Below are 25,184 nucleotides of genomic sequence, written 5' to 3'. Positions count from 1 at the left end.
TGAAACCAAAACTTTGCGCTGATCTCGGCACACATCGGAAATACACAGACACACTAAGACAACTCATTTGTGAGATCTATAGCAGGATCATAACCTCATCCTGTGATACATCAGGTTTTTCAGAAAAACCTCAGTACATTTTAATCACATTAATCCAAAATCATTTCAGTAACAGTATACATTCGACGACTGTGATGCATATAAAACAGTACATTCAGCTTAATACAGCTGAACTTAATGAAAATGACCTTATACTGTATACCTATTAATATTTCTTAAGAACATTGGCTCAACGGATTTTACACCATATTTAACTGGGCATAATTACTACTTTATGGTAGTTATGTTGGCTCTTGTTTACTTCAATTATGACTTGAGAAAAGCCAGCATAAATGCAGCATTATATAGACCCTGGACAGCAAGATGAAAGCAGATGGCGTATTAAACAATATACCTTATTCTTTTTTAGTGGCCTTTTTTCTAAAAGTTGTCATTGTTGGCTATAATAACCTGACAGTTGCATTTGTTAATAGTCAGTATTGCTGAATGCCAGTGCTCAGTGTTATGTGTGCTGTATTAACAGATTATCGTGTTAGATTTTTACCAGACTGGTCGAGTTTAATGTGTTAAGTAAATATAGTTCTTAAGTTTCAGCAAACAAGTTCGAGTTTGTAATGTTTTTCTAAAAGATGTTTATTCATTAAGATTGGAATTAGTTTTTAGGGAACAAAATTTAAACCAAGAGGATTTACTTCAGACATTTTGGTGACACGTTACAATCAGGTTCCATTTGTTAACATTAGTTCAGTTAACATGAACTTCCACAGCATTTATTTATCCTAGTACTTCAACTTTTACTATTTTAAATCAGAAAGATAGATTTATTTGTATTACTTTGTAGTGTGATAATAAATGAGTCCTTATTGTAAAGTGTTACCCACTTTCAAACCAACATTATATAAAGTGCATATACGGTACATAACTCTATTCTATGCTTTGCGAATCACAAAACATCAGCAACTCAAATAGTACATTTAAATGTTTTATCTATAAATCAAAAGTACATTTACATTTTTTGAATTACTTAAACATGGGCATTAGTTAGAGAATATGAACGAAGCATATAAAGAACAGTAAAACTTTTACAAAGGTAATGCGATCGAACTTGCTTGTTTATGTAATTGTATTTATGAAAATGTTAATTTTGAGTTGTCATCATTTCAAATGTCTGCAGGTTTAAAGGGATAGTTAACCCAAAAATGAAAATTCTGTCCTCATTTATTCACCCTCAGAATGTCCCAAACCTGTATAAATGTCTTTGTTCTGCTAAACACAAATAAAGATATTTGGAAGAATGTCAGTAACCAAACAGATCTCATCCCCCCCTATGCTATGGGAGTCAATGGGGGATGAGAGCGGTTTGGTTACTGACATTATTACAAATATCTTCATTTGTGACATTTATACAGATTTGGAACATTCTGAGGGTGAGTAGCCTAAATGATGACATAATTTTCATTTTTTGAAGAACTATCCCTTTAAGATAGTTTACACTAGTTAAATATTAATAAACATTTGCTTCCTGGAGTTATGAACTGATCATTTTAATATCCTGTGTCTAGTGTTTTTATGTTGTGTAAACGTTATTAAACTATTCATGTCAAACTATCATATTGAGTAATGGACTGTTTCTAAAAAAAACATGCTTACGTAAGCCCAACTAACCTGTGTCTTTACACATAAGCTTTCATTAAAGCAACAACATCAAAAAGAAGTGAAAATGTGCTGATCTTGTGAATCTGTCATGTTTTTTGTGTGATTTGATCACCCGTTTACTATCTTAGAACTAATGGCCCCTGGTAGGGTATAGAAGATAAGAACCAGGAACAAGGTCAAGATCAACAGCACCAGGCCTGCAATGATGTATTTCTTGTAGTTCCCCCAGATCAGGTGAAAGAAGCACTTGAATGGATTCATAAACCAAGAGAAGGATGTGTCTGGTCGACTAGAGAAAAATAAAATATTTGATATTAGAAGTATTAGTTGTATACACAGAGCTGCACACATTGCCCAATGTAATTGTAATTAAAAGAAAAAATGAATTTTAATGACCGAGAAAGCAATGTGTGACAACATGACGTTGCATTAAAAAGTGAATGATGATTGTCTTTTTACTGTCTGTCAGATGCTGGTTAACATCTCAGTGCCCTTATAGGGAACAAAACGCTGATGCACAATTTGGCGCCCGAACAAAAAAAATCACATAACGACCAAAATGATCTACCACTTTGATATATCAGTCTATCACAGGATAAAGCACATCATAGCATACAAGCTTTAAAACATGCATTCTAAAATTAGTTAATGTGTAATCATGTAAAGGAAAAAGTTACTAAGTTAAGTGAAAATTACTTTGGTTTTTCCAAAGGCTCAGGCTCCTTGCGTGCACGGCCGACTGGGCTTTTTTCTGCCTCTTCTGCTGTTACCAGGTGGAACTCCGCCTCTACTTTCCCCTAAGGAAAAAAACAGTTTTGATACTAATTTATACTCATTTTCTTTTATTACAATTTGTTGAAACTACAGATAAGAAACAATACCAAACCGATCATCATTTGGTTATAGCATAGTGAATGGACATTTTCTCTTGTCTTAACTTGGCTGTTCCATCTAAAATGCATCTTAAAGGGATAGTTCACCCACAAATGAAAATTCTGTCATGAATTACTCACTCTGTAGTTGTTCCAAACCTGTAAAAACTTCTTTGTTTGGTTTAACACAGAAATATATTTGGACGAATGCTTGTAAGCAAACAGTTCTTGGACTCCTTTGACTACCATAGTAGGAAAAATGGCAATTGTAGTCAAAAAGGCCCCAGAACGGTTTGCATGTCCTACAAGTAATGTTTCCTACTATGGTAGTTAATGGGGTTCAAAAACTGTTTGGTTACAAGCATTCGTCCAAATATCTTTTTCTGTGTTTATCAGAACCAAGAAATTTATACAGATTTGGAACAACTCGAAGGTGAGTAAATGATGACGGAATTTTTATTTTTGGGTGAACTGTCCCTTTAAACCACCTCTCTGGAGACCAAGTGCCCTAAGCCTTCCATATATTTCCAAATACATAGCTGTGAAGTTTTAGATCGGGAGGTAAATAGATATTTCATAAAAATGAAAACATACTGTGAGTTCTCCAGCTTTATTGAAGGGCCACCAGCCTTTGGAGCGTTTCTGCTGGAAGATAGAGATGTTTTCTAAACTTTCCATCAACATCTCCACTTTACAGGCTTTAGCTGATTTAGCACCATGTGGAAACCTATGCAGGTCCAACTCCACCGAGCCTGTGAAGAACAAAAAATGCAAAAGCAAGACAGGGCTTTTTGATAGCTGACCTCGATGCATGAAAGGGTTAAATTACACCAGGAGAGACTAAAGACTAGAGTTCTCCTAATGTGTTTTGCAATGGTGAGAACCTGGCACGAGCGCTTTCTTACCCAGGAAATCATCAGATGAAAGCCTCTCAAAGTCCCACACCTGCAACACAAGGACTGCAGGGATCTTCTGCTCAGTTTTATCCAGAGAGTAGATGTGTTCTCGCTTCTGCACCACCACCACTTTCTCAGCCGGCAGGTAGTTGAAGGGGAACACAAAGCGCCAGTTGAAGTTACCCTCTCCGGTCAAAGAGTTGTAATGAACATCGGTCTCCTGGCCGTCATCTTCAAGACCCTTTAACCACCTGAATGAACACGAAATGCATCATTTGTCGAGGGCCACTCTTTCCCAGATTTTATTATTTACTTTAATTCTAAAGTTTGGGGAAAATACTCTCAAAACACAATATTACTAATCTAAGGAAGACTTGGAAAACATTACAGTATCAAGAACCTTTTTTTAAAGCAGCAATCTGACTTTTTTGGATAAAAAAAACGTAACCTCACCCTGATTCACAACAGAAAGTTTATAATAATGATTTATAGTTTGAACTGTCAGGTCAGATTTCAAAAGAATTGTCAGCCGTTTTTCGATACACAAAAAACGAAGTACGTAAAGTAACCTGCAGTTTTACGTTTCAAACAGAGATGGCGATAGAGAAGCAGAAGTTACGGATTGCACATTCTGAACTTTAAGGACTGTTACTGGATCACTATCCATTCGGGTGACTTTATACCTTTATATACAATATGCCTCGATAAACCTTTTCATGTAGGTATACGAAATTTTACCCTTTGACGTAAATGTCACTCGACTGCTGTCCTGTTATGAAGTTGGTGTCCTCCAGTATAACATCTTCAGTATTCCAGATAATGATTCTCAGTTCATACCTTCATGAAAAACACAACAGGTGTAAATCTCCATCACAAAACCATCTCGATGGTTTGCTCGGTGATGTCATGGATCTTTGACTAACCCTTTGGGTTTGCGAGGGGAGATGTCCACGGGAGGACCAAGATTAGGCATATCCATAGGAAAAATGTCAACCCACATCTGCAGCTGGCCCTGAGGAACATTAACGACAACTTTACACATCGCACACAAACAAACTCAATCATTCAAATGCAACAGACTTACCTGGTCCAGTCCTGGTTTGTTCTTGAGGTACAGGGTGCGAGTTTCAATGTGCTCCGGGACAAGTTTACAGCCCACATCTGGCATCTCTGACCACCTTTGTAGCACCTTTAAAGCCAGATGCTCGTATGACTCCACCATCTGATCTGTGATGTCACAGCACAGGTCCCTTGGTTACTATTGAACAATCAACAGTTGATCCATGATGTGACGTAGGACTAAGACTTACCTTCATCTACGAATAAAGTTTTACCAGTGAAGACTTTGTTCCCAATGGAAATACGTCCGGGAGTGAAACGAGGACTGTTCAGCCCGTTGTCCTTGCACAGTTTAATCAACAGGTCAGTTGGCTTGAGCGCGTCTCTCCATGCGTTATAACCATCGCTGGGTGACATCAGATTGATTGAAAATACCAATGGTCAAAGACACCAAACTAACTTGTGAGCGAGATTGTAAAATCAAGTATACAAGGAAATTACTCACTTGTCATATTCGGTCGGCAGACCACAGGTGGCATGATGTCGGCTGTAAAAGCGGTTCTCCAAATCGATCTGTGTTTCTCCAATCAAATCATCACCACCGACAGCATCATAGTCGTAAATGAGAACCGTTAGAAGGGACTCCTTGGGAAAAGTGGCTTGAATTTCGAAGGATCTGTGTAGGAGATGTTAGAGAATGAGCCAATTGACCCCAAAGAACACTCAATTAACCCAAAAATGAAAATCATTGATTCACCCTCATGTCATTCCAAACCTGTATGACTTTCTATCTTCTGCAGAACCGAACAACAATGATCCCCATTGACCTCCATTGTTGAACACGGAGACATTTCTCAAGAGTATCTTTTTAGTTGTTTGACAGAAGAAAGTCATATACACGTTTTGAACGACATGAGGGTGTATAAATGAGGACGGAGTTTATATTTTTGAGTGAACTAACACTTGAATCTTTGTTCTCATTTACCTTCCAAACACTGGGTTGAGTTGTTTTGGGATGTAGTTCTCTCTGTCCTTGATATCAGTTTTTCCCAGTTTAAGCACTATGTAAGGGTCTGCTTTGCCATCGGGGTCCGCTGGGTGCAAGTTAAATGCCTTGATGAAATCATAAAAACATGAATCTTCAGTATATGAGATTATTTATTATAACACCTCTATAGATATGGTCGCTGATATTTGTTCTTTTCCCTATATGCACCACACCTTAAAACTCATTTGTTCTACATTACTCCATTTCCCTTATTACTCGTTCCACTAAAATAATACATTGTTATTGATAATTGAGATTTTTAAAACATTCAATACTAATACCTATAATAGGAAAGTACTAAGGCCGATAAGAGGACACTATAACACAAATGCAACCACAGTAAATGAGAGATGTGTGTTTTAATGTAGCTTAGCCCATTACACACATGAGAAGGTCCATACGACATAAAGTTAATCATATACGGCTAAATATGTATAAAATATATAAGAATTCTAACGTATTATTAGTACTTATGCAATATTTGTATCTCATTCACGATACATGACCCATTTAACGGTGGTCATTTTTCTATGTGTAAAACACTGTCTTTACATATGAGTGGTCTTTTTTAGAACGAAACGCTAATGCGCTTTATAGTGGTCGAACAGAAAAAATATCGGCCGATGCCGATACATCGCTTTATCACTAGTATGAAAAGTGTAGACGGAACTTACTGCAACTATGTACACTCGGATTATGGCGTCCACCGCCGTGTTTGGAGGAATACCCTGGGTTATTTTAAACCCATCCTCCTCAACATCTTTTTCTGGCACTTTGTACAGACAAAACCTGCCCTGGTGGGAGAATCAATGATGGAAATTTTGATGCCATTGCACTGCAGACGACCTTAAAAATCCCCCATGCAGCTTACTGCATGCAAAACCAGTTTACCTTAAACTTCCCAACAAATCTCTCATCGGCAGAGCTTTCCTCCTCGTTGGCCTTTCCTCGACAGAGCGGAAAGGTTTTCACCCAGTCATCAAAGGGTCCAAACTCAGCTTCCAGTTCTTTGTCATATACCTTGAATCAATTTTAAAGGAAAAATCCCATCACATTTAATGTATAGACAGTATATGTCAAACCAAGCACTGTATTAAAATACAGGTACATCTCAAAAAATTTGAATATCGTGAATAAGGTCAATATTTTTTGTCACTCATTTCAGAAAGTGAAACCCATATATTACATAGATTCATTACACATAGAGTGAAATATTTCAAGCCTTTATTTCTTGTCAGCAGAAGGAAGCATAAAGTGCTCTAAAATGTCCTGGTAGATGGCTGCGTTGACTGTGGACTTCAGAAAACACAGTGGACCAAAGTCCTCTTTTCAGATGAAAGTAAATTTTGCATTTCATTTGGAAATCAGGGTCCCAGAGTCTGGAGGAAGAGAGGAGAGGCACAGAATCCATGTTGCTTGAAGTCCAGTGTGAAGTTTCCACAGTCAGTGATGATTTGGGCTGCCATGTCATCTGCTGGTGTTGGTCCACTGTGTTTTCTGAAGTCCACCAGGACATTTTAGAGCACTTTATGCTTCCTTCTGCTGACAAGCTTTATGAAGGTGCTGATTTCATTTTCCAGCAGGACTTGGCACCTGCCCACACTGCCAAAGGTACCAAAAGCTGGTTCAATGACCATGGTGGTACTGTGCTTGATTGGCCAGCAAACCCGCCTGACCTGAACCCCATAGAGAATCTATGGGGTATTGTCAAGAGGAAGATGAGAGACACCAGACCCAACAATGCAGATGACCTGAAGGCCGCTATCAAAGCAACCTGGGCTTCCATTACACCTGAGCAGTGCCACAGGCTGATTGCCTCCATGCCACGCCACATTGATGCAGTAATTCATGCAAACGGAGGCCCAACCTAATATTGAGTGCAAAGAAATGAACATACTTTTCAGAAGCCTGACATTTCTGTTTAAAATATCCTTTTTTTATTGATCTTATGTAATATTCAAATTTTCCGAGACACTGAATTTGGGGTTTTCATTATCTGTAAGCCATAATCATCAAAATTTCAAGTAATAAAGGCTTGAAATATTTCACTCTATGTGTAATGAATCTATATAATATATGGGTTTCACTTTCTGAAATGAGTGACAAATAATATTGACCTTTTTCACGATATTCTAATTTTTTTGAGATGTACCTGTATGTTTTTTTACCTGTAATGTCGCAAGCTTGGGCTGTTCTGCCACACTCTTGAAATTAATCTCTTTTTTCCTGTCCTTAAGACCCGAAGCTAGATATCACAAAAAAGATAACATTAAACCAAGACAACTGGGTGTGTGACAGGGGTATAAGCACATGTGTACACTGGTGCTCATAATGGGTCATATACAGCCACCTGGGCGTTATCCCAGAATAAATCCTGACTGTGTGATTGGGACTTGATGTGAAGCGGAGGGTCTTATATCACACTGAAGGGGTTTATTTCACATTATTACACGGCTCGTTGGATTGCTTGATTCTGATTGGCCAGAATCGGCATAATGTACAAGCTGCTATTTCTGCGATAACAACCGGCTGCCTGTACATTATCCCTTACATAACAACCGGGCGGCTGGACATTATCCTGTTGATTACACGGTTACTTAGCTCAGGAGTAAATTATTAGATATTAAATATAGGTTTTAAATATTTTATTAGCTGATGTGTTACAAATGAAGACCTTTTTCAAGGAAAACCCATTTACTTTCAGTGTTACAACAAGTTTTTTCATATATCGTCGTTGTCATTCTGAAACTATATACAGATTTAGCAGATTACCAGTTTTTCTGGTAATAGAAAAACACTGTACTTTTTAAAGGGATAGTTCACCTAAAAATGACAATTCTGCCATCATTTACTCACCCTCAGATTGTTCCAAACCTGTATAAATTTCTTTGTTCTGCTAAACGTCAAGGAAGATATTTTGAAGAATGTAAATAACCAAAGAGATGTCATCCCCCATGTACTGCAATAGTAGGGGAAATAAATACTATGGGAGTCAATGGGGGGTGAGAGCGGTTTGGTTACAGACATTCTTCCAAATATCTTCCTTTGTGTTGAGCACAACAAAGAAATTTATACAGGTTTGGAACAATCTGATGGTTATTAAATGATGACAGAATTTTCATTTTTGGACGAACTATCCCTTTAAGTGATTACATAATGTGTTGTCAAAGTTAACAAGCACTTTTTAATACTTTTTATTGGTTAGATGTTTGCAAAACCCAGTGACAAATATAAAGGCTGACTAATAGTAACGATTTATCGCAAAAAAAATAAAATTTGCAGATACAAGGTTTCAGAAGGACAGCAGTGATATGTTATATTTTAAAATATTTTTTTAGATTTTATTTCTGTAATATTCAATTGCACCGGTACAGATGACTCACCCGGATAAGTGAGAATTATTACTTTTTAGGTGGTTGTTATCAGGGAATGGATTATGGCGACCAGCCAATCGGAATCAAGTATTCCAGATCAAAATATATATATATATACAGTATTAGGAATTACATATAAGGAATGTCAAACATATTTACTAGCACACGGTTTATCATTACTGAAACATCACACTTTTTAAACATTGAAATAACTATTTTAAGTGAAACACATATAAAATCATGAAGCAAATACAAACTTCACACTTTAACATAACGGCAACAGCTATATGTGTGCAAACAAAGGAAACAGAGGTGCAGATCAGTACACTGAGACTGCAAAATATCACGTGATCTCTTCACATGAGTGTAACATTTACTGCACATGAATTATGAAAACTTTTCAAAGCCACTGTCATTTTGTTTCTGGTGTATGACATGACATGCATTATGAATAAAACTTCAGTTGGCCTATATTCAATCCTATTAACCAGATCAAGGTATGGGACCATGCAATACACTTGACAGTTTTCAAACTATTCTTACCCAGATTGATCAATCCTTCTGACACAATGTTCTCCAATGGAAGTACTGAAACATATCATAACATGGGCATGATGTTTGACCAAAGGTAAAATGTGACGTGTTTGCATGGTCCAGTGAATAAACTCAGAAATCACTTACCATTATCAAAGAGCAGTGGAAATGGATTGCTTTCGTTTTGCTTGGCCTAAGAATGACGTTTTGGTGCAAAAGACTAGTTAGCATGAAACATTATATCTGGACCACCTAAGGTATAGGTAGGATTGTTTATTTTAGTAGTTTAGAAGTTTACCAGTTGGATCTTCTCCACTGATGCATAATACTTGGACCACCAGTCGATAACATTATCTGCCGACTCATCAGCCGCTGTGCGTTTCTTCCTCTTAGTCGACCTTCGTTTGGACTTCTTGGACACCTGATATTTATCAAGAGATATTATACTCGTAAACTGGGCCAGGTGTGTGTGTGTATGTGTCTGTCAGCAGTTTTGTTCCCTACTTGTATGTATGTTTTAACTAAGTGCATTGAAAACAAACCCTTTGGTCTGGACATTCTGCTGATTCTGGTTCAGGTTTGGGGTGAAGTGTGGGTGTCTCCTCGTGCTCTATGTCAATGGCAATCTCTTCTTCTGGCTTTGGCACAACACTCTGCTGAATAGATAGTGCAGCGACTACAGGTGGAAACAAACCACACGGTTATTCAAGTGTAAATTAAACATAACAATAACCCAGCGTTTTAACTATTTGAAGTTACATCTGAATAAATACTGGAACACTTGGGAATCTAAAAGTTTTGGGGGCTCGTCCAGGTTTTCCTGAGATTATTTGGTAGTATTCGCACATATTTATGCAAATTAAAACTTTTTTTGGACAAATCTGTTGAGAAAAAAATTGCATTTTTTTCTTACCAAACATTACCAAAAATGTTTGTAACGCTTATCATATTTAAATAATCAGCTCATGCTAATATTGCATAAAACGTGATTGTAAGTCCTTTACCAGCAACGTTTTCGGCCTCCTGCTTTGGCTGTTTGGCTATTGTGGGGATGTGTTTAAATAAAGCCAGGTTGTTAATCACATGACTACCCACAAGCGTGCTCCGCCCAAAGGCCCTCCAGTCAACCACAGTGATGGTGAGAGGGGGGAGCAGGTGTTCATCTTCAGGCAGTTCCTATGAAGCAACAACAGCAGCCAGAGATACGCTGAGATCAGCGGAAAACACCAGCAGTGTGATAGGGACAATGGCACACATCAACAGTAAACAGAACGTCAGTCGATTTACCACATCAAAGGCATCCACCAGCATTGTGAAGTTTGAGTTTTTCTTGTAACTCTGTATAACTGAAGAGTTGACGCCTCCGCCTGCACACTTGATAAACGCTTGAGGCCTATCAACAGATAAGAGCTGAACCTTCTTCAGTTCTCTCAGGCCCCAGAACAAAACCTGCAGAACAAATAAAAGTAAAAAAATTGTATTGTATTACCTACTATTCAATATGTATAATGCACATTTAAATGAATATTTAAAACCACAACCTGTATCAGTTTACATTAGTTAATACACAATAAACAAACATGGGCAAACAAAGAACATCTGTATTCGTATTAACTAGCACGTACAAAGATGAATAAATGCTGTTAAATATATTGCACACGGTTAGTTTATGTTAGATAATGTATTAACTAATGTTAATTTAATGTTTACATTGTTGTGAAGTGTGACTATATTAATTATTGTGCAAATAAAAATACACATTATATTTTTAAACAATTACGAGCACAAATGTAACATCCAATAAAGTAAATATAGCTACAGGACCATATCCATGCATGCAATTTTAATGTGAAAACACTTTTTTTTAAATGAACGGTTTTTGAAAGATTCTGCTTGTCTTTGTAAAAATGGTAATTCACAAGGCTTATGGAAAAAAAGACGTAGTTGTCTTTCAGTTTCCATTTCGCTGCATACTCTCGTGCTGCATTCGTAGCGTAGCTATTGACCTGATTTTACACTAAAAAACATTAGGCGGTGTAAACATCTCCTTTCCTGTACTTGCGACACGTTTTGCTAGCAATGCTGAAGTCATGGGTTCACTTCAACTTCAATGAATAAAATAATCTTCCAAAAGCATAAGTTTACATATTTTAAACGAATTAAAAATATATATATTTAGTGGAATCGGAAAAAGAAGAAAAAACTGGCAGTGATTTGTCTGTATACTTGTTTTATAATACGCTATATACAGCCAGTAAGTCATCATTTGTTCACCTCTATTCTGTATTTGCAGAGCACAGGTCGGATGTTTGCGGGCACTGGGAAAACCCCTCCCTCCGGTTTATCAAATGCAGGGAGTTTGTGTTCTCCTGAGACCTACAGAATTATGAGTAAGACAAGACAGCACATTTTATACCATTCTAAGACAGATGTCAACGTTACATTCAGTATGTGGAGGATCATTAACTGAATAACAATCTATCTGTCTATTGTTTAACCCTAAATAAATAAAGTACTTATAGGACACAAAGCGTGTACAACCTTCAAACAAGGGCTGCAAGATATAAATAATACAAAATAATAATACACAAATGCACATGTTTCGATGGTTTGCAGGAACTGAATGGTTTTAATACTAGTCAAAGTTTTATTTTGATGCAGTATTCCCAGAATTCATGTGAAACATGTATGTTAGTTACGTATATAATGTTCAGTTTTTAAATATATTTTGAATCCAATGAAAATGGATTATCCACCCTTTCAAGTGTTTTTGCAATAAATGGGAGGAGAGAGACAGGTCTGTAACTGTCGGTAGTAGAGGGGTCCAATTCAATGTTTGAAGTGAGGGTAGTGTGTACCGAGGTCTGAGGTGCTGAGAATTGTTTGCTGATGGAGCAAATCACATTGCATCTCATTATTTAGCAAATCACTTTATTTTCTTCGGAACTGTGCAGCCCTACTTCCAACAAGCAAGGCATCTTGACAAACGTTTTCATCTCTGGACATTATATCATTATAAAATAACCGAATGAACATTATTTTCATTTATTACACGGCTCGTTGGAATGCTTCATTCTGATTGGCCAGTCGCGACATTTGCAGGTTCGTTATTCCCAGATAACAACCTCTCAAAACTAATAACACACGGTAACCCGGATGCAGCGAATCATTTTTACAGGGTTTTTTTGACAAATTAAATATAAATATGTCTTTTAATAACATATATGACATTATATTTGCAAATTATTAAACCGAATTGCCTGTTCGTGACATTTGAACGTCGTTTCTTACCTTAAATCCGAAAGTAAACGAGTTTCTCGCGTATGGTCTGCATTCGGTAAAAATGAGCTAATAAAATATTTCAAATTCACATTTCATGTCTATTTTTTTCTCATGTGGCAAGTAGCCGTGTAATAGGCGGGATAATGTACAAGCAGCTGGCTGTTATGGCGAAATAACATTATTATCTCTGCTATAACAACCGGCTGCCTGTACATTATACCTTACGTGTTGTGTTTGTATAAACGGACCTGAATGAGTTCAAAGGCTCCCAGTATGTCTCCTCCTGACAGATTCCCACAGAACAGAGGGCTGTACTGCAGCTGAGGGGGGGAGTACTGCTCCTCACACACGTTCACTACTGGAACAGCCACTGTCGATCCCAAATATTCCGTACCCTGAGGGTGTAAACCATCACTTTAGGGCATTTAAAGACTGTAATTTAAAATTGCGTAAGAGACTTAAATCAAGCCTGAATACAATGATCAATTCTATACAATCATCCTCACTAAGCTGAAATGTATTTTCCTCACCACTGCATCATCATCATACACTTCAATCACAACTCGCGGAGGTTCCTGGACGATTTCGTGAAGCTCTCCATGCAGAGACACATTTTCTATCAGGAGCATCTGGTTCCAAGTGGGTGTCAAAGTTTGGTTGATGATCTACAAAATGTATAAATAACAATCTTTTTAAATTACAAAGTGATTTGCTTTCATATTCGTGACCTTTGACCACATAGGGGTCATAAGGGTCAATTTTTCGAAACGGAGATTTATACATCATCTGTCAAGCTGAATAAATAAGCTTTCCATTGATGTACAGTTTGTTAGGATAGGGCAATATTTGGTCGAGATACAACTATTTGAAAATGTAGAATCTAAGGGTAGATGAACCTGAAAGCTTTACGTAGATACCAAACTTGAGTGGGTAATTCCCAAAGAGCGGGCAGCAGCGAGCGAAGTTTGGGTGCGTGTTTCTGGCCATTTTTGTTTGCGATTTTGCTGCATCCACTCACAAAAATAAAGTTTTGATATATTTACGGTTGGTAATTTACAAAATATCTTCATGGAACATGATTTTTACTTAAGACCTAAAGATTTTTACCCATACGATGTATTGTTGGCTATCGCTCCAAATACACCCGTCCGACTTATGACTGGTTTTAAGGTTCAGGGTCACATTTGCTGTGCGCTTGATCTAAGACTGATTGTTCAGGATTCAAGTAGACGTGCTGTCAATCATCTGCAGTGAATCTTCGCAGGTCTATTTTAGGTGTGCAGTCAACAGCGCCACCTATCAAGAGTTTTGGGTATAGAAGTGAATAGCAGATGTGTCATGCTTACAGCAGTGCTTTGACTGTTGGACATAAAAGACACCCAGGCGAAAGGGTCAGACAGGCCTGTGTTATCCGCAGCGATGAGACCTCGAGCCTGGTACATATGAGCTCGCAGCTGGAACTTGTGCTGCTCTGTAAAATGACATAAATGTCACAAAGCAGTCATACAGGCTAGAATGACATTATTTAAATATACAAATATTTCACTAATACTGTCAATAAAATAAAGCCTCTTGCATTCATTCACATAACTACTGTATGGTGTTAAGAAGTCTTACCCTTGTATAGTAAATTCTCAGGTGGAAGTCCACTCCTGTCTTCTGAGGACACAGCTTCCGCCTCAAAGCCTGACGGGAGATTTTCCAACATGTGGAACGAGTCTTTAGAAGTTCCCAGCCACAGGAACACATCCAGTTTAGCCTGGACGGTCCACCCCGGTCCACGCTTTCCTGGAGGCTTAAATACATAAAAAATACATCTTACTGATGCATAAAAATTCATGGTGTATTTATGACGTATATGCTCAAAAATGACATTAAAGCAGTGGTTCTCAAACTGGGGGCCCTGCCCCCCCTGAGGGGCCCCAAGATGGCTCCGGGGGGCCACAGATTTTGTGGCATTTTATGAAATATAGAAATTTATCATGAATTGTATGAAAAATAACCACCAACCAAAAGAATTGATGTTCCTGCATTGTATAACTGAATATGTTTTTGGTTTAATTAAAATTCTAAGTTTAAGATTATAAGTCTTTATTTGGGGGGCAGCAAAGGAATGCACTCTACACAAAGGGGGCCTTACAACAAAAAAGTTTGAGAACCACTGCATTAAAGGACTTGCAGCAAAGGGCAGGTTGTCATTATTTCATTCACAGCCCATTTGATGAGTCCTGTTTGTAAGAGTTCACACCTTAAGAAACAGCGTGATGATCTTCCCACAGTCTTTGCCTTTCTGCTCTTGACTTTCTGAGAAGAGCAGGTGCCGAGCAGGGATTCTGGCGTGTGCCAAACGCTTGTTATTACTGACCATGCTCACAAACACATCCGGCAGAGTGTGCTGAGGCTGAGACAGACATGAGATGGACAACAGTGTTAGTAATGAAGGAGATTTACATCAATCGCATGGAGTTAGTTTTAGGGGGAAAGAAATGAAAAACAAACTTTGCAAAACTGACATCTCCCATGTATTACATAGAAGTAATCATGCCTAAAATATATCATATATAACAGACATACAGCCGCAGAAGAAATGAAGAGAGCATTCCAAATGTTCATTTAATCAGCATTTCTAGACATATTGTGGCAATTTCAGTCTAGTGTCTGTTGAACGTCAACAAAATCAAACATCAGGAGTGACAAAGTCATCCGACAGCAATGTGAAAGACTGACAGCATGAAAACTGTGATTAAAACAAGGTGATCACATGAAAAAATATTTTTCGAACTTTTCTTAAATTCTGTACATGTAGAAATATGACTTAATGCTTAAAAGTGAATATGAACTTGCTTTCTTTGCAGTATTTGAGGTCTAAAAAATATTCAGAGCACCTGTTTCTCCAGTTTTTATTTTCTGCAAATAAAAACAATATTTGTATTCCAAATTTAGTAAAAATATGGTAAGTAGTTCACAGAATTAAACAAAAAAATGATCATTTTACCTAAACACATACCTACAAATAGTCAATTCAGAAAAAACTGAAATGGTGCTTTAAAATGGCCTCTTAATTATTTCAGCTGCTGTATATACACTTGTCTATAATAAACATATAATACATAATAGACTGTTGTCTTAGAAACAATTCTCAAAAATGGTCTTTATTTTTCTATTGCAGTTATGTTAACTACCACTACCGCTTATTGTGCCGCTCTTCCACTTTTAAATCTTCAGCGTCACTATACAATAAATCAGATCTTATGTGATTTGTAAATGTGAATTTGCCATCTGAATTTATTGTGATGATAAAGAAAATGAGTGTAAAGCAAAAATAAAAAACAAATGTATAGCCTGAATGCACTGTAAGTCGCTTTGTATAAAACCGTCAAATGTAATGTAAATGTAATAAAAACACATGAACTCTTTTCACGAAGAGTTAATCTTTCTGACAAAATATTCACTCAATGCCTCCCAACCACAACCAAATGTACTTACTACTAAATACACATATGGAAGTTCAATCATTTGCATATTATATCATAACACAAGCCAACCTCTTCCACCAGAAATCTCAGTTTCTTTTTGATTTTCTGGACTTCCTGCAGCATCTCTGTAACGGTCAAGGCTCTCCTCTTGGGCTCAAGAATTCCTTCTGATACTTTAATCATACTCTCCTGAAGAAAAACAACATAGAACATTGAAAATAAACTGCCACCGTTTATTTAAAGACAGAAAAGCATGACGATTTGCAGAAAGCTTATCAGAACGTGCAGAAAAGAGACCCACCAGTTCCTGTTTACACATCGTGAGTCTCTTTTTGTCCAGTAAAGTCAAGTTGGCTCCCTTCACCTTCTTTTCAGCAAAGGCGATAAACTCTCTTCAGTAAATCAAATGACATAAAATTACAATCAAATCAGTATGAACATATTCAGAAAATACAAGGTTATTTTGGCTTACTAAAATTAAAACTTTGAAAACATTTCTGTTCATTGAAATCAAATACTGTAAAATATTGGCTTAAAAATGATCTGAAAAACTTAAACTGAAATAGGTTTAAGGCACTAAAATTATGATAATAGACAAAAATTATAATTAAATTAAAATGTATTAATCTTATATTGCAACATAAGAAATAGACAAATAAATAATAAAATGACAAAAGCATGTAAAAAAAATGGCAAAAAATTGAACAAAAATGAACATAAAAACGAAAAATCGAAAAACAAAAGTTAATTTAAAACTATAATAACGCTGCATACCATAATACCTTCATGAATAAGATAAGACATTATTAGGGTAATTAAACAAGGAATGAAAAATTGCCTACATTTTTGCACTAAAAAAGTTTAATAAACTTAAAAAAATTAAATTATGATTGTTACCACTACAAAATGTTTTCAACAACCTTTTCAAGGGCAATAAGAACTAAAACGTCCATCTGTAGGCCTACCTGGTATCTTTGCAGAACTCCCGTAAAACATGTTTCATGAGACTCTCTGCCTTGGGATTTAACATTTTATCCAGTTCCTTCACTTTAGCAACTCCATCCTCCTGCATTCAACAAACATCAAATATAATACAGATAACCATATGAATACCCGGTCAAATGGTGATGCAATAAACACATAGTGTGCTGAAATCTGACATACAAACATCAGGGCAATAGTGTCCAGCATGTTGGAGTGATGGAGACGATAGGCCCGATCCTCCCAGTTGGAATAAGTATAGACACAGGGCTTTCGCTTTGAGATTGGCAAATACATATAGTGCCTGCACAGACAATATTATTTATCCAGTTTAATTTCTGACAGAAGTATTTCTTGATATTTAATGAAAGACGGTTAGTGGAGGTTGTTCTTGGCACCTCTGTGCATCTCCAAAAAGCGGTTTCTCTGGGGTTGTACTGGATTTGCATGGTGTTGTAGCTGTGGTGTCTAGAAGAGGAGTGGTCAAGGACACATCTTCAAGCTTTTTCTTTGGAGGAAGTGTAGTGCCATCTATGAAGTTCCCAAAGTTACCTGAATAAAAGGCACATATTTAGAATATATTTTGTGGATGAATTGTTGTCGCCATGTTTCCTCTCGTATTTACCGATAGTGAACTCAAGGCTGATGGGTCTGTCGCCTAATTTCCTGTCAATCATGGAAGCTTCAAACACAGAACCAAAGAGGAGGAAAGATTCCACGTCTTCATCAGCCACCTAGATTTAAAGATGACTCAAGGTTATTATATATTAGGGCTGTCAAGCGATTAATTGCGATTAATCGCATCCAGAATAAAAGTTTGTGTTTACATTATATATGTATGTGTACTGTGCATATTAATTTTGTGTTTATAAACACAAAAACATACACGTATATACAGTGTTGGGTATAACTAGTAACTAAGTAATTAGTTACTGTAATTTAATTACTTTCCCTTGTAATTTAATTACAGTTACTTCTGATGTAATTAAACTAAATACTTTGTGTAATATATGTGTGTGCAATAGTGGAACTGACATCAAAATTCAGAATCTAACTTTAAAATCGGTGCTTTAATGTATAATTCTCACATTTGTAATACTTTGGTCAGTTAATAAGAGTAATTTATGTAGTTTAATATTATTTATTTGAATGAATTAAATAAGCCGTTTCATGTCTATCCTTGAATCATTTCACTAATCAAGGTTGATATAGGATATAGAAAGTAATTAGTAATAAGTAACTAAATACTTTTTGGAGAGAGTAATTTGTACAGTAATCTAATTACACTATTGAATATGTAATTAATAACTAGTAATTCATTACTTTTTCAGAGTAACTTACCCAACACTGCGTATATATACAGTATACATTTCTTTATATTTACCAATAATTTAAATTCTTTTGTATTAAATTTTATTTTTTACATTTTTTCTTAAATGTATGTGTATGTTTTTATAAATACAAAATGAATATGCACAGTACACAGACATATATTATGTAAACACACTTTTATTCTGGATGCGATTAATTGCGAATATATGTTATTTTTATTATCATCACTATATCTGTTTTTATAATTATTTTCTGTTTGTTTCACAATGTTTCAGTGCAGCTGCTTTGCAACAATGCAAAACTGTGAAAAGCCCTCGCAAATGGCCTCGGCTAAATGAAATCTGTGCCACTAGACGAACGCGTCTTAAAATACTTTTTTTTTTTCTGTGGGCATGTCTGCTTGGGGCACCGAAATGTTGCCAACCAAAAATGTTGGTGCATTACAGCAGGACTTTACCTTCTGTAGGGGCTCTACCGGCATCACCTCAGGTCCTGTGTTCTTGCTCTTCTCCTCCTCACCTCCTGTCCCCGCTGCAGCTTTTGGATCTTTAGTGCCCGTTTTCCCTCCCTTCATCCTGGACAGGGATTTCGATTCAGCACCTCCACTCAAGATCTCCACCATCAGCTCTATATAAAGCCTTCCCCGGTACGACACGCCCTCTCCGACACCCTCGTTCAGCTGACTGTCGTCCACCAGTGTGGAATTACGAAGTGAGCCGTAGATGTTGATCCATGATGGTCCGAATGTGGGCAGGAAACCTTGGTAGGAGCAATAAATGATGAAAGAATATATGACATATTTAAGAGGGGAAGCTATACGTCTACTAATGTATTTAAATGTGGGTAGTTATAGCAAGATGGCCTTGACATGCATTGGCTCCAAATTGTATTTAGACACTTAAAGGGACAGTCCACCTCAACATTTTCTCTTTCATCATTTACTCATCCTCATGTCATTCAAAACCTGTATAACATAATTTTTTAGATATTTTGAAGAAATTTTGGTAACCAAACAACATTGGCCCCCTTGACTTCCATTGTATAGACACAAACATATTTTTTCCTCAAAATATCTTCTTTTGTGTTCCACAAAAAATAATGAAAGAAAATGACAAACCATTGTCTCCATCTTCATCATTTGAGATGGTGTGCAGATCGATGTAATGAGTCCCAATGGCCACATCATTCATGCTGCCTTCATCCAGTACCCGAATCTTCAGTCTTTGGCACAGCGGTGGAAACATCTCCTTAAAAACCACCTGCTCATTCCACACTGGATCTGCTGTGCTCTTCTGCGTCGACGTCCTACCCTTTCATGCACGACAGAAATAAAAACAAATATCACACACAAAAACACAGTTGAACTCCAGATAGAGACACCGCGATGGACACATCGGGACCGTTCAATTGTTTCGCATTTGTAGGTTTAAGAAAATGCTGGATTGTAAACTTACAACTTGACCAAAGAAGGACACCTCTACATAAGGATCTATAAGGGCTGTGTTATCTCCAACGAAGGCTTTGGTCACATTGGCCATGATACTGGAGTTTATTCTGGGAAGACCTTCTGCTCGGTACACTATCACATAAAACCGAGCCCATGGCCGCTCGGGGTTTAAGCCTTCAGGAAGCAGGAGGTTCCTGGAGACAGACGAAAGCAGAAGAGATGTGTTTTAGCATCCTTTTAGCAGATGGAAATACACAAGAGGGCTCTTTGTCTTAGTTTCTTTGTATAGTATCTACTATGCTGGGGTGTCACAATATACTGGCATTGACAAATCCATGATTTTCGATATCATGTTAATCCTACACATGGCATAATAACGCGTTTAAAGTGTTGCTTTAAAAGCCACAATAGTTACAAACTCTCTCTCTCGCTATACTGTACCTCCCTACACAAAAAAAGAGAAAACAAAATAAACAAAATAAAAGATGAATGTATACATATTTAGGAAATATTTAGATGTATTTATTTATATCAATTAAAGTAGGCCTGTCAAACGATTAATCACGATTAATCGCATAATATATGTCTGTGTATTGTGCATATTAGTTCTGTATTTAGAAAAACATTCACATACATGTATATTTTTAAGAAAAACATCAAATGTAAAAATGAATAAACATATATCATTTAAACTATTGGTAAATTTAAATAAACGCATGTACATATATCCCAATTATGTACACATGTATGTGTATGTGTTTGTTAATGCAAAATTAATGTGCACATTACACAGACATATATTATGTAAACACAAACTTTTATTTTGGATGCGATTAGTCGCGATTTATCATTTGACAGTCCACAAATAAAAAATTTATATATTTGATATTTTTCTTAAATATATGCATGTATGTGTATGTTTTTATAAATACAAAATGTATACGCACAGTACAGACATAAATTATGTAAACATAACCTTTTATTCTGGAAGCGATTTATTGTTTGACAGCCCCACCAAAGTTTTATTAGATATCGTGATAACCGTGTAGTAAAAATCTGTGATCTTACTTTTCTATCTGTTCCTCGGCATCACTAAACTTCTGGGACGGTCGTGCAACATCTCCCTTTCCTGAGATGCTGATGTCACACTTCAGGTGTCCTTTAACCCCTGTGTGGATGTCGGCTGGGTTTGTTAGCTTTGCCCACTTGTTGACGAACTGATGGCCTGACACAGTAAGGACGTGATTAGTGTCCAACCTGATTCTTAGATACCCCGTAAGTGTCATCATTAACTGAAGAAGAGACAACAAACAACTGTGCAAACATCCATGTGTTTACCAGGTTGGGCGTAAACCGTTCCAACATCAATCTTGAAGGTTCCCACACAGTAGCCCTTCATGATCTTTGAGTGCATCACCTTTGAAAGAAATGCATCAGTTTGTTAATGTCATCTCTGAAAGTTGAAGAAAACTTTTATTCGCATGTGTACTTACTGATAGTTTGATGACTTTGTCAAAAAAGATGTGTTGATGACAAAAAAAGTCAAACACAAAATACTGTTGCAGAGGGAGAAGCAGTTAGGAAACATTTGTTTTATTCTTATTATTATCTTTTTATTGTATATAAGAACATGTCATTACCTCATTATAAAAGGGGGCGTTGGTTCCTTCCTTCACAGAGGTTTGTTTTTTCTCATCTCCAATTTCAATGACAACACTAGGGTCTATATTATCCCCAACCAGCTGCCGAGCTTCGGTTATATTGATGGAGATCTTAGAAAGATACAAGATTTAAGATGAAAGACAACTCTTTAATACCAACCATCTCATCATAAACATTAAAGTGACAGTTCAGCCTAAAATAAAAGTTCTTTCATCATTTGCTCATCCTCTAGTCATTTCAAACCTGTATGACTTTCTTTTTTCCGCAGAACACAAAAAAGATCATTTGAAGAATGTTGGTAACCGAGCAGCGCCGGCACCCACTCACTGCTATTGTATGGAGACAAAACCAATGCAAGTCAATGGGTGTCGGTAAATAACATTCTTCAAAATATCTTCTTATGTGTTCTGCTGAAGAAAGAAACTCAAACAGGTTTAAAATGATAAAAGTGCGAGTAAATGATGACAAGATTTTTATTTTGGGGTGAACTATCACTTTAACAAAATTGAAGTCAATAAGCATCCAAATAGAATTCAATTCTACCTGAAACTGTTGTGGTTTGCTCTCGCTTTCCAATATCTTGGTCACAAGTTTAGACCTTTAATGCATCAGAAAAAAGAATGAACTTATTCTTGTACATGAATAAACAAAACATTTTGCTGCATCAACAATTTTAAGAGCAAAACCTTTTAGTATTAGGATCGTGTCGAAAGGAAAAGTCTTCAGGAGTGGTTGCTTCATTATTTTCAGCGTTTGACACGGCTGGCTCGTCTGGATTAGTTTCAGATTCAGGCTCTGAAAGGTTCAATGTGACAAAGTTTTGGTTAGTGTTTGGTTAGACTCAGTTGCATGTTGCATGACTGAATTGGATGCATTAATCATCTGTGTCAACAAAACCACGCAGTTAATCTCCATAATAAGCTCAACATCTTTACTTACACAACCTCATGTTTGCCTTCACAGTCTTACCTGCAGCGCCTTTGTTTGCGATCACAAGACCCTTGTTGCTTTTCCTTTTCTTCTTCACTTTTAATCCAAACACTTTTTTGCTGCAGTAAATAAACAAATAGAATAAACTAAAGTGAAATTTCAGACCTTATTAAGTACACATTCAATTGGCATTGCCTATGTATAGAGGAATAGAGGTTACTTGTCACGTATCTCATTAGCTGGAAAAAACAAGTCTAAGGAGTTTGGTTTCAAAATCCTTTTGAATGAAAATATTTTGGTGTGTTCAGCTTAAAAATGAAAATGAAAAACACACAGTCGTCTTTCACAGATAACACGACGCGGACCTGAAGGGAAAATAATATGTGTGTGTGTAGCTTACTGTATGTGACACACAACTCGACTTGAAACCTTCGTAGATATGAAAGTAGATTTGGCAATAAAAGGCCACCATGTCACCATTAGATTTCTTCTTTTAGCAATGGTAGAATGACCAGATAACATATGTATTATATACTGCTTACTGTATATCAATATTTCTTAGTCTCCCTTAGAATATAACCAGAAAACACAGGTAAATTGTATGCAGCATTAAAACAGCTTCTATAGTCTTCGCGGTAAAGATTTTAAGTAAAGTATCATTATTAATACAATTTAATATTTTCTTTAATATTTAAGATTTAATATAATATTTTTAACCATTTTGCCCTGAAAATTGTGTTTTTTATTGAACTTTTCCACACTATTAAACATTCTCACATTGCATACACTTACACTATTTATTAGTGGATGGTGTATTTCCAATAATCAGTAAAAAACGCTAGTAAATGTTCAATTACAATGAGCACAAATTCCTTATTTTAAGGAAAACAACCTTTGCACAGCCGATTTTCCCTCCTTTACTGTCCATTTTACTCTCTCTTTCTCCCTTTACTTTACTCTCTCGTTTCTCGCGGTGAGATTAATATCTTATGTCCTCGTGGTAAAAAATCCGGGTGAGGAATTAAAGAATTGCAGCAGTCTCACTCTTAAAAAAGGTGCCACAATAGTTTCTTCACAGCGATACCATAGAAGAAATATTTTTGGTTCCTCAAAGAACCATTCCGTCAAAGGTTCTTATGAAAACCATTTCTTTCATTTTTCTTAATCTAAAGAACCCCTTTCCACTACAACCTTTTGTGAAACATAAAGGTTCTTCGGATGTTAAATGTTCTCAATGGCATCATTCAGCAAAAATGGTTCTTCTAGTATTGTAAAGCACCTCCATTCAAAGAGTGTTGGAATCCACTCTAAGCATTTACAACTGCCTGTTAAAAGCAGGAAAATGTGTATAAAGTTTTGTGTGTAAATGTTGTTTTGCATAAATGCATCTGCTTATACAGTATATCATTTTTAATTTTGAAAGAAAGTGCACAAGAAAGGTCAACGACAAGCCAGCAGAAGAGTTTCTTACCCTTGGCTGTTTTTATCTTGGTCCATTCCTTCAGCTGAAATTTACTTAAGAAAAACTGCCAGTATTCCAAGATCCAGGTTAGGAACGGACGGCGCTGGAAAAAAACACAAGAGGAGAGCACAGCTGGAGATGTTGTAAATGAATGAGGCTCCTTCCATGCAAGTAGACAATCGGTTTACTTCCTACCTGGATGTCTGTTTGACTTTCTGTTGATGGACGAGTACTTTACAAACAAGGGTGGAAGACAGCACGTGTTGTCTTGAAGACTCCAATGAACCACACAACATTTAACACTTCTGATCGGACCAAATAGGTGTAAAATAGGTGACACTGCCAGATGAAGACATGACAACTTTTTTCCTCCAATAAAAAGTTCAGATGGAAATATTGTGCATAATACCTAGTTTTCAGTGCATGTTATTTTTATTTCCCTTATCAGAGGCCATCAAATATTTGACACATGGCAATCGAGCGTCTTTAGTTGAACACTGTTTTTACATGGTTGTGTAAGACAGATGTCACAAAGAGATAAAAGGTAATGTCCTTGGCTTTAGGTGTTGAAACAGTCAGCTTTGACTTTTTTGTTCATGACAAGAGCCCAAATGTTGCTGTTAAACAAATGAGGCTGTTGTTACAGAGTTTGTTAAAGTTGAAAGTCCTTCTTGGCAAGACACTGTTTGCTGACTTTAAATATGAAAGCAGGATGTGCGAGGATACTCCTCTCTGGTAAATATGTACAGCCCACAACAACTCAAATATTGAACTCTGTATTTGTCATCACCAGGCTGGGATCAAATATGTGAAGAAAAAACAGTCTTAAGTAGCACGGGAACATTTTTGTTTTTTAAGCCAAAAATTCATTTGTATTGGTGAAAATGATAGATTTTTCTTTTATGCCAAAAATCATTAGGCTTTTAAGTAAAGTTCATGTTCCATGAAGATATTTTGTAAATGTCCTACCATAAATATATAAAAACGTTATTTTTGTGTGATTAACAACTTCAAAGGTCATTTTCTCAAAATTGTGAGTTTTAAACGGCTGTATCTCCTCCAGATATTGTCATATCGTAACAACCCATATATCAATGGAAAGATTATTTCTTC

At 36.6% G+C, this 25,184-nt stretch overlaps 1 protein-coding gene across 2 annotated transcripts; it reads right to left on the bottom strand.

The window, feature by feature from the left end:
• Positions 1-105: 105 nt before the first annotated feature.
• On the bottom strand, positions 106-24,282 carry fer1l6 (fer-1 like family member 6). 2 transcript variants are annotated; one of them, XM_057335656.1, is made up of 43 exons: positions 24,267-24,282; positions 24,081-24,174; positions 22,649-22,728; positions 22,366-22,474; positions 22,223-22,277; positions 21,658-21,789; positions 21,511-21,573; positions 21,356-21,434; positions 21,086-21,242; positions 20,025-20,211; positions 19,688-19,880; positions 19,028-19,329; positions 17,864-17,972; positions 17,637-17,790; positions 17,422-17,542; positions 17,223-17,323; positions 16,559-16,649; positions 16,327-16,446; positions 15,030-15,182; positions 14,399-14,576; positions 14,128-14,252; positions 13,312-13,446; positions 13,030-13,176; positions 11,774-11,875; positions 10,787-10,948; positions 10,504-10,675; positions 10,042-10,175; positions 9,798-9,920; positions 9,647-9,692; positions 9,509-9,553; positions 7,760-7,836; positions 6,483-6,611; positions 6,266-6,385; positions 5,529-5,656; positions 5,049-5,219; positions 4,795-4,949; positions 4,569-4,711; positions 4,408-4,496; positions 4,223-4,321; positions 3,494-3,735; positions 3,183-3,340; positions 2,413-2,513; positions 106-2,005 (listed from the first exon to the last, which is right to left on the bottom strand). In XM_057335656.1, exons 2-43 carry the CDS (start codon positions 24,104-24,106, stop codon positions 1,825-1,827), a joined length of 5,394 nt encoding a protein of 1,797 aa, XP_057191639.1. In that variant the 5' UTR covers positions 24,107-24,174; positions 24,267-24,282; the 3' UTR covers positions 106-1,824. The 2 variants fall into 2 exon arrangements, with proteins under 2 accessions (XP_057191639.1, XP_057191640.1); XM_057335657.1 differs by lacking the exons at positions 9,509-9,553; positions 24,267-24,282 and having other exon boundaries at positions 24,081-24,226.
• Between the last annotated feature and the right edge of the window lie 902 nt (positions 24,283-25,184).

Source organism: Triplophysa rosa, linkage group LG6 (assembly GCF_024868665.1).
Source record: "Triplophysa rosa linkage group LG6, Trosa_1v2, whole genome shotgun sequence".
NCBI classification, from domain to species: Eukaryota; Metazoa; Chordata; class Actinopteri; order Cypriniformes; family Nemacheilidae; genus Triplophysa; species Triplophysa rosa.
The sequence above is the reverse complement of the archived record's forward strand: the minus strand, read 5'-3'. Positions and strand labels throughout refer to the sequence as shown.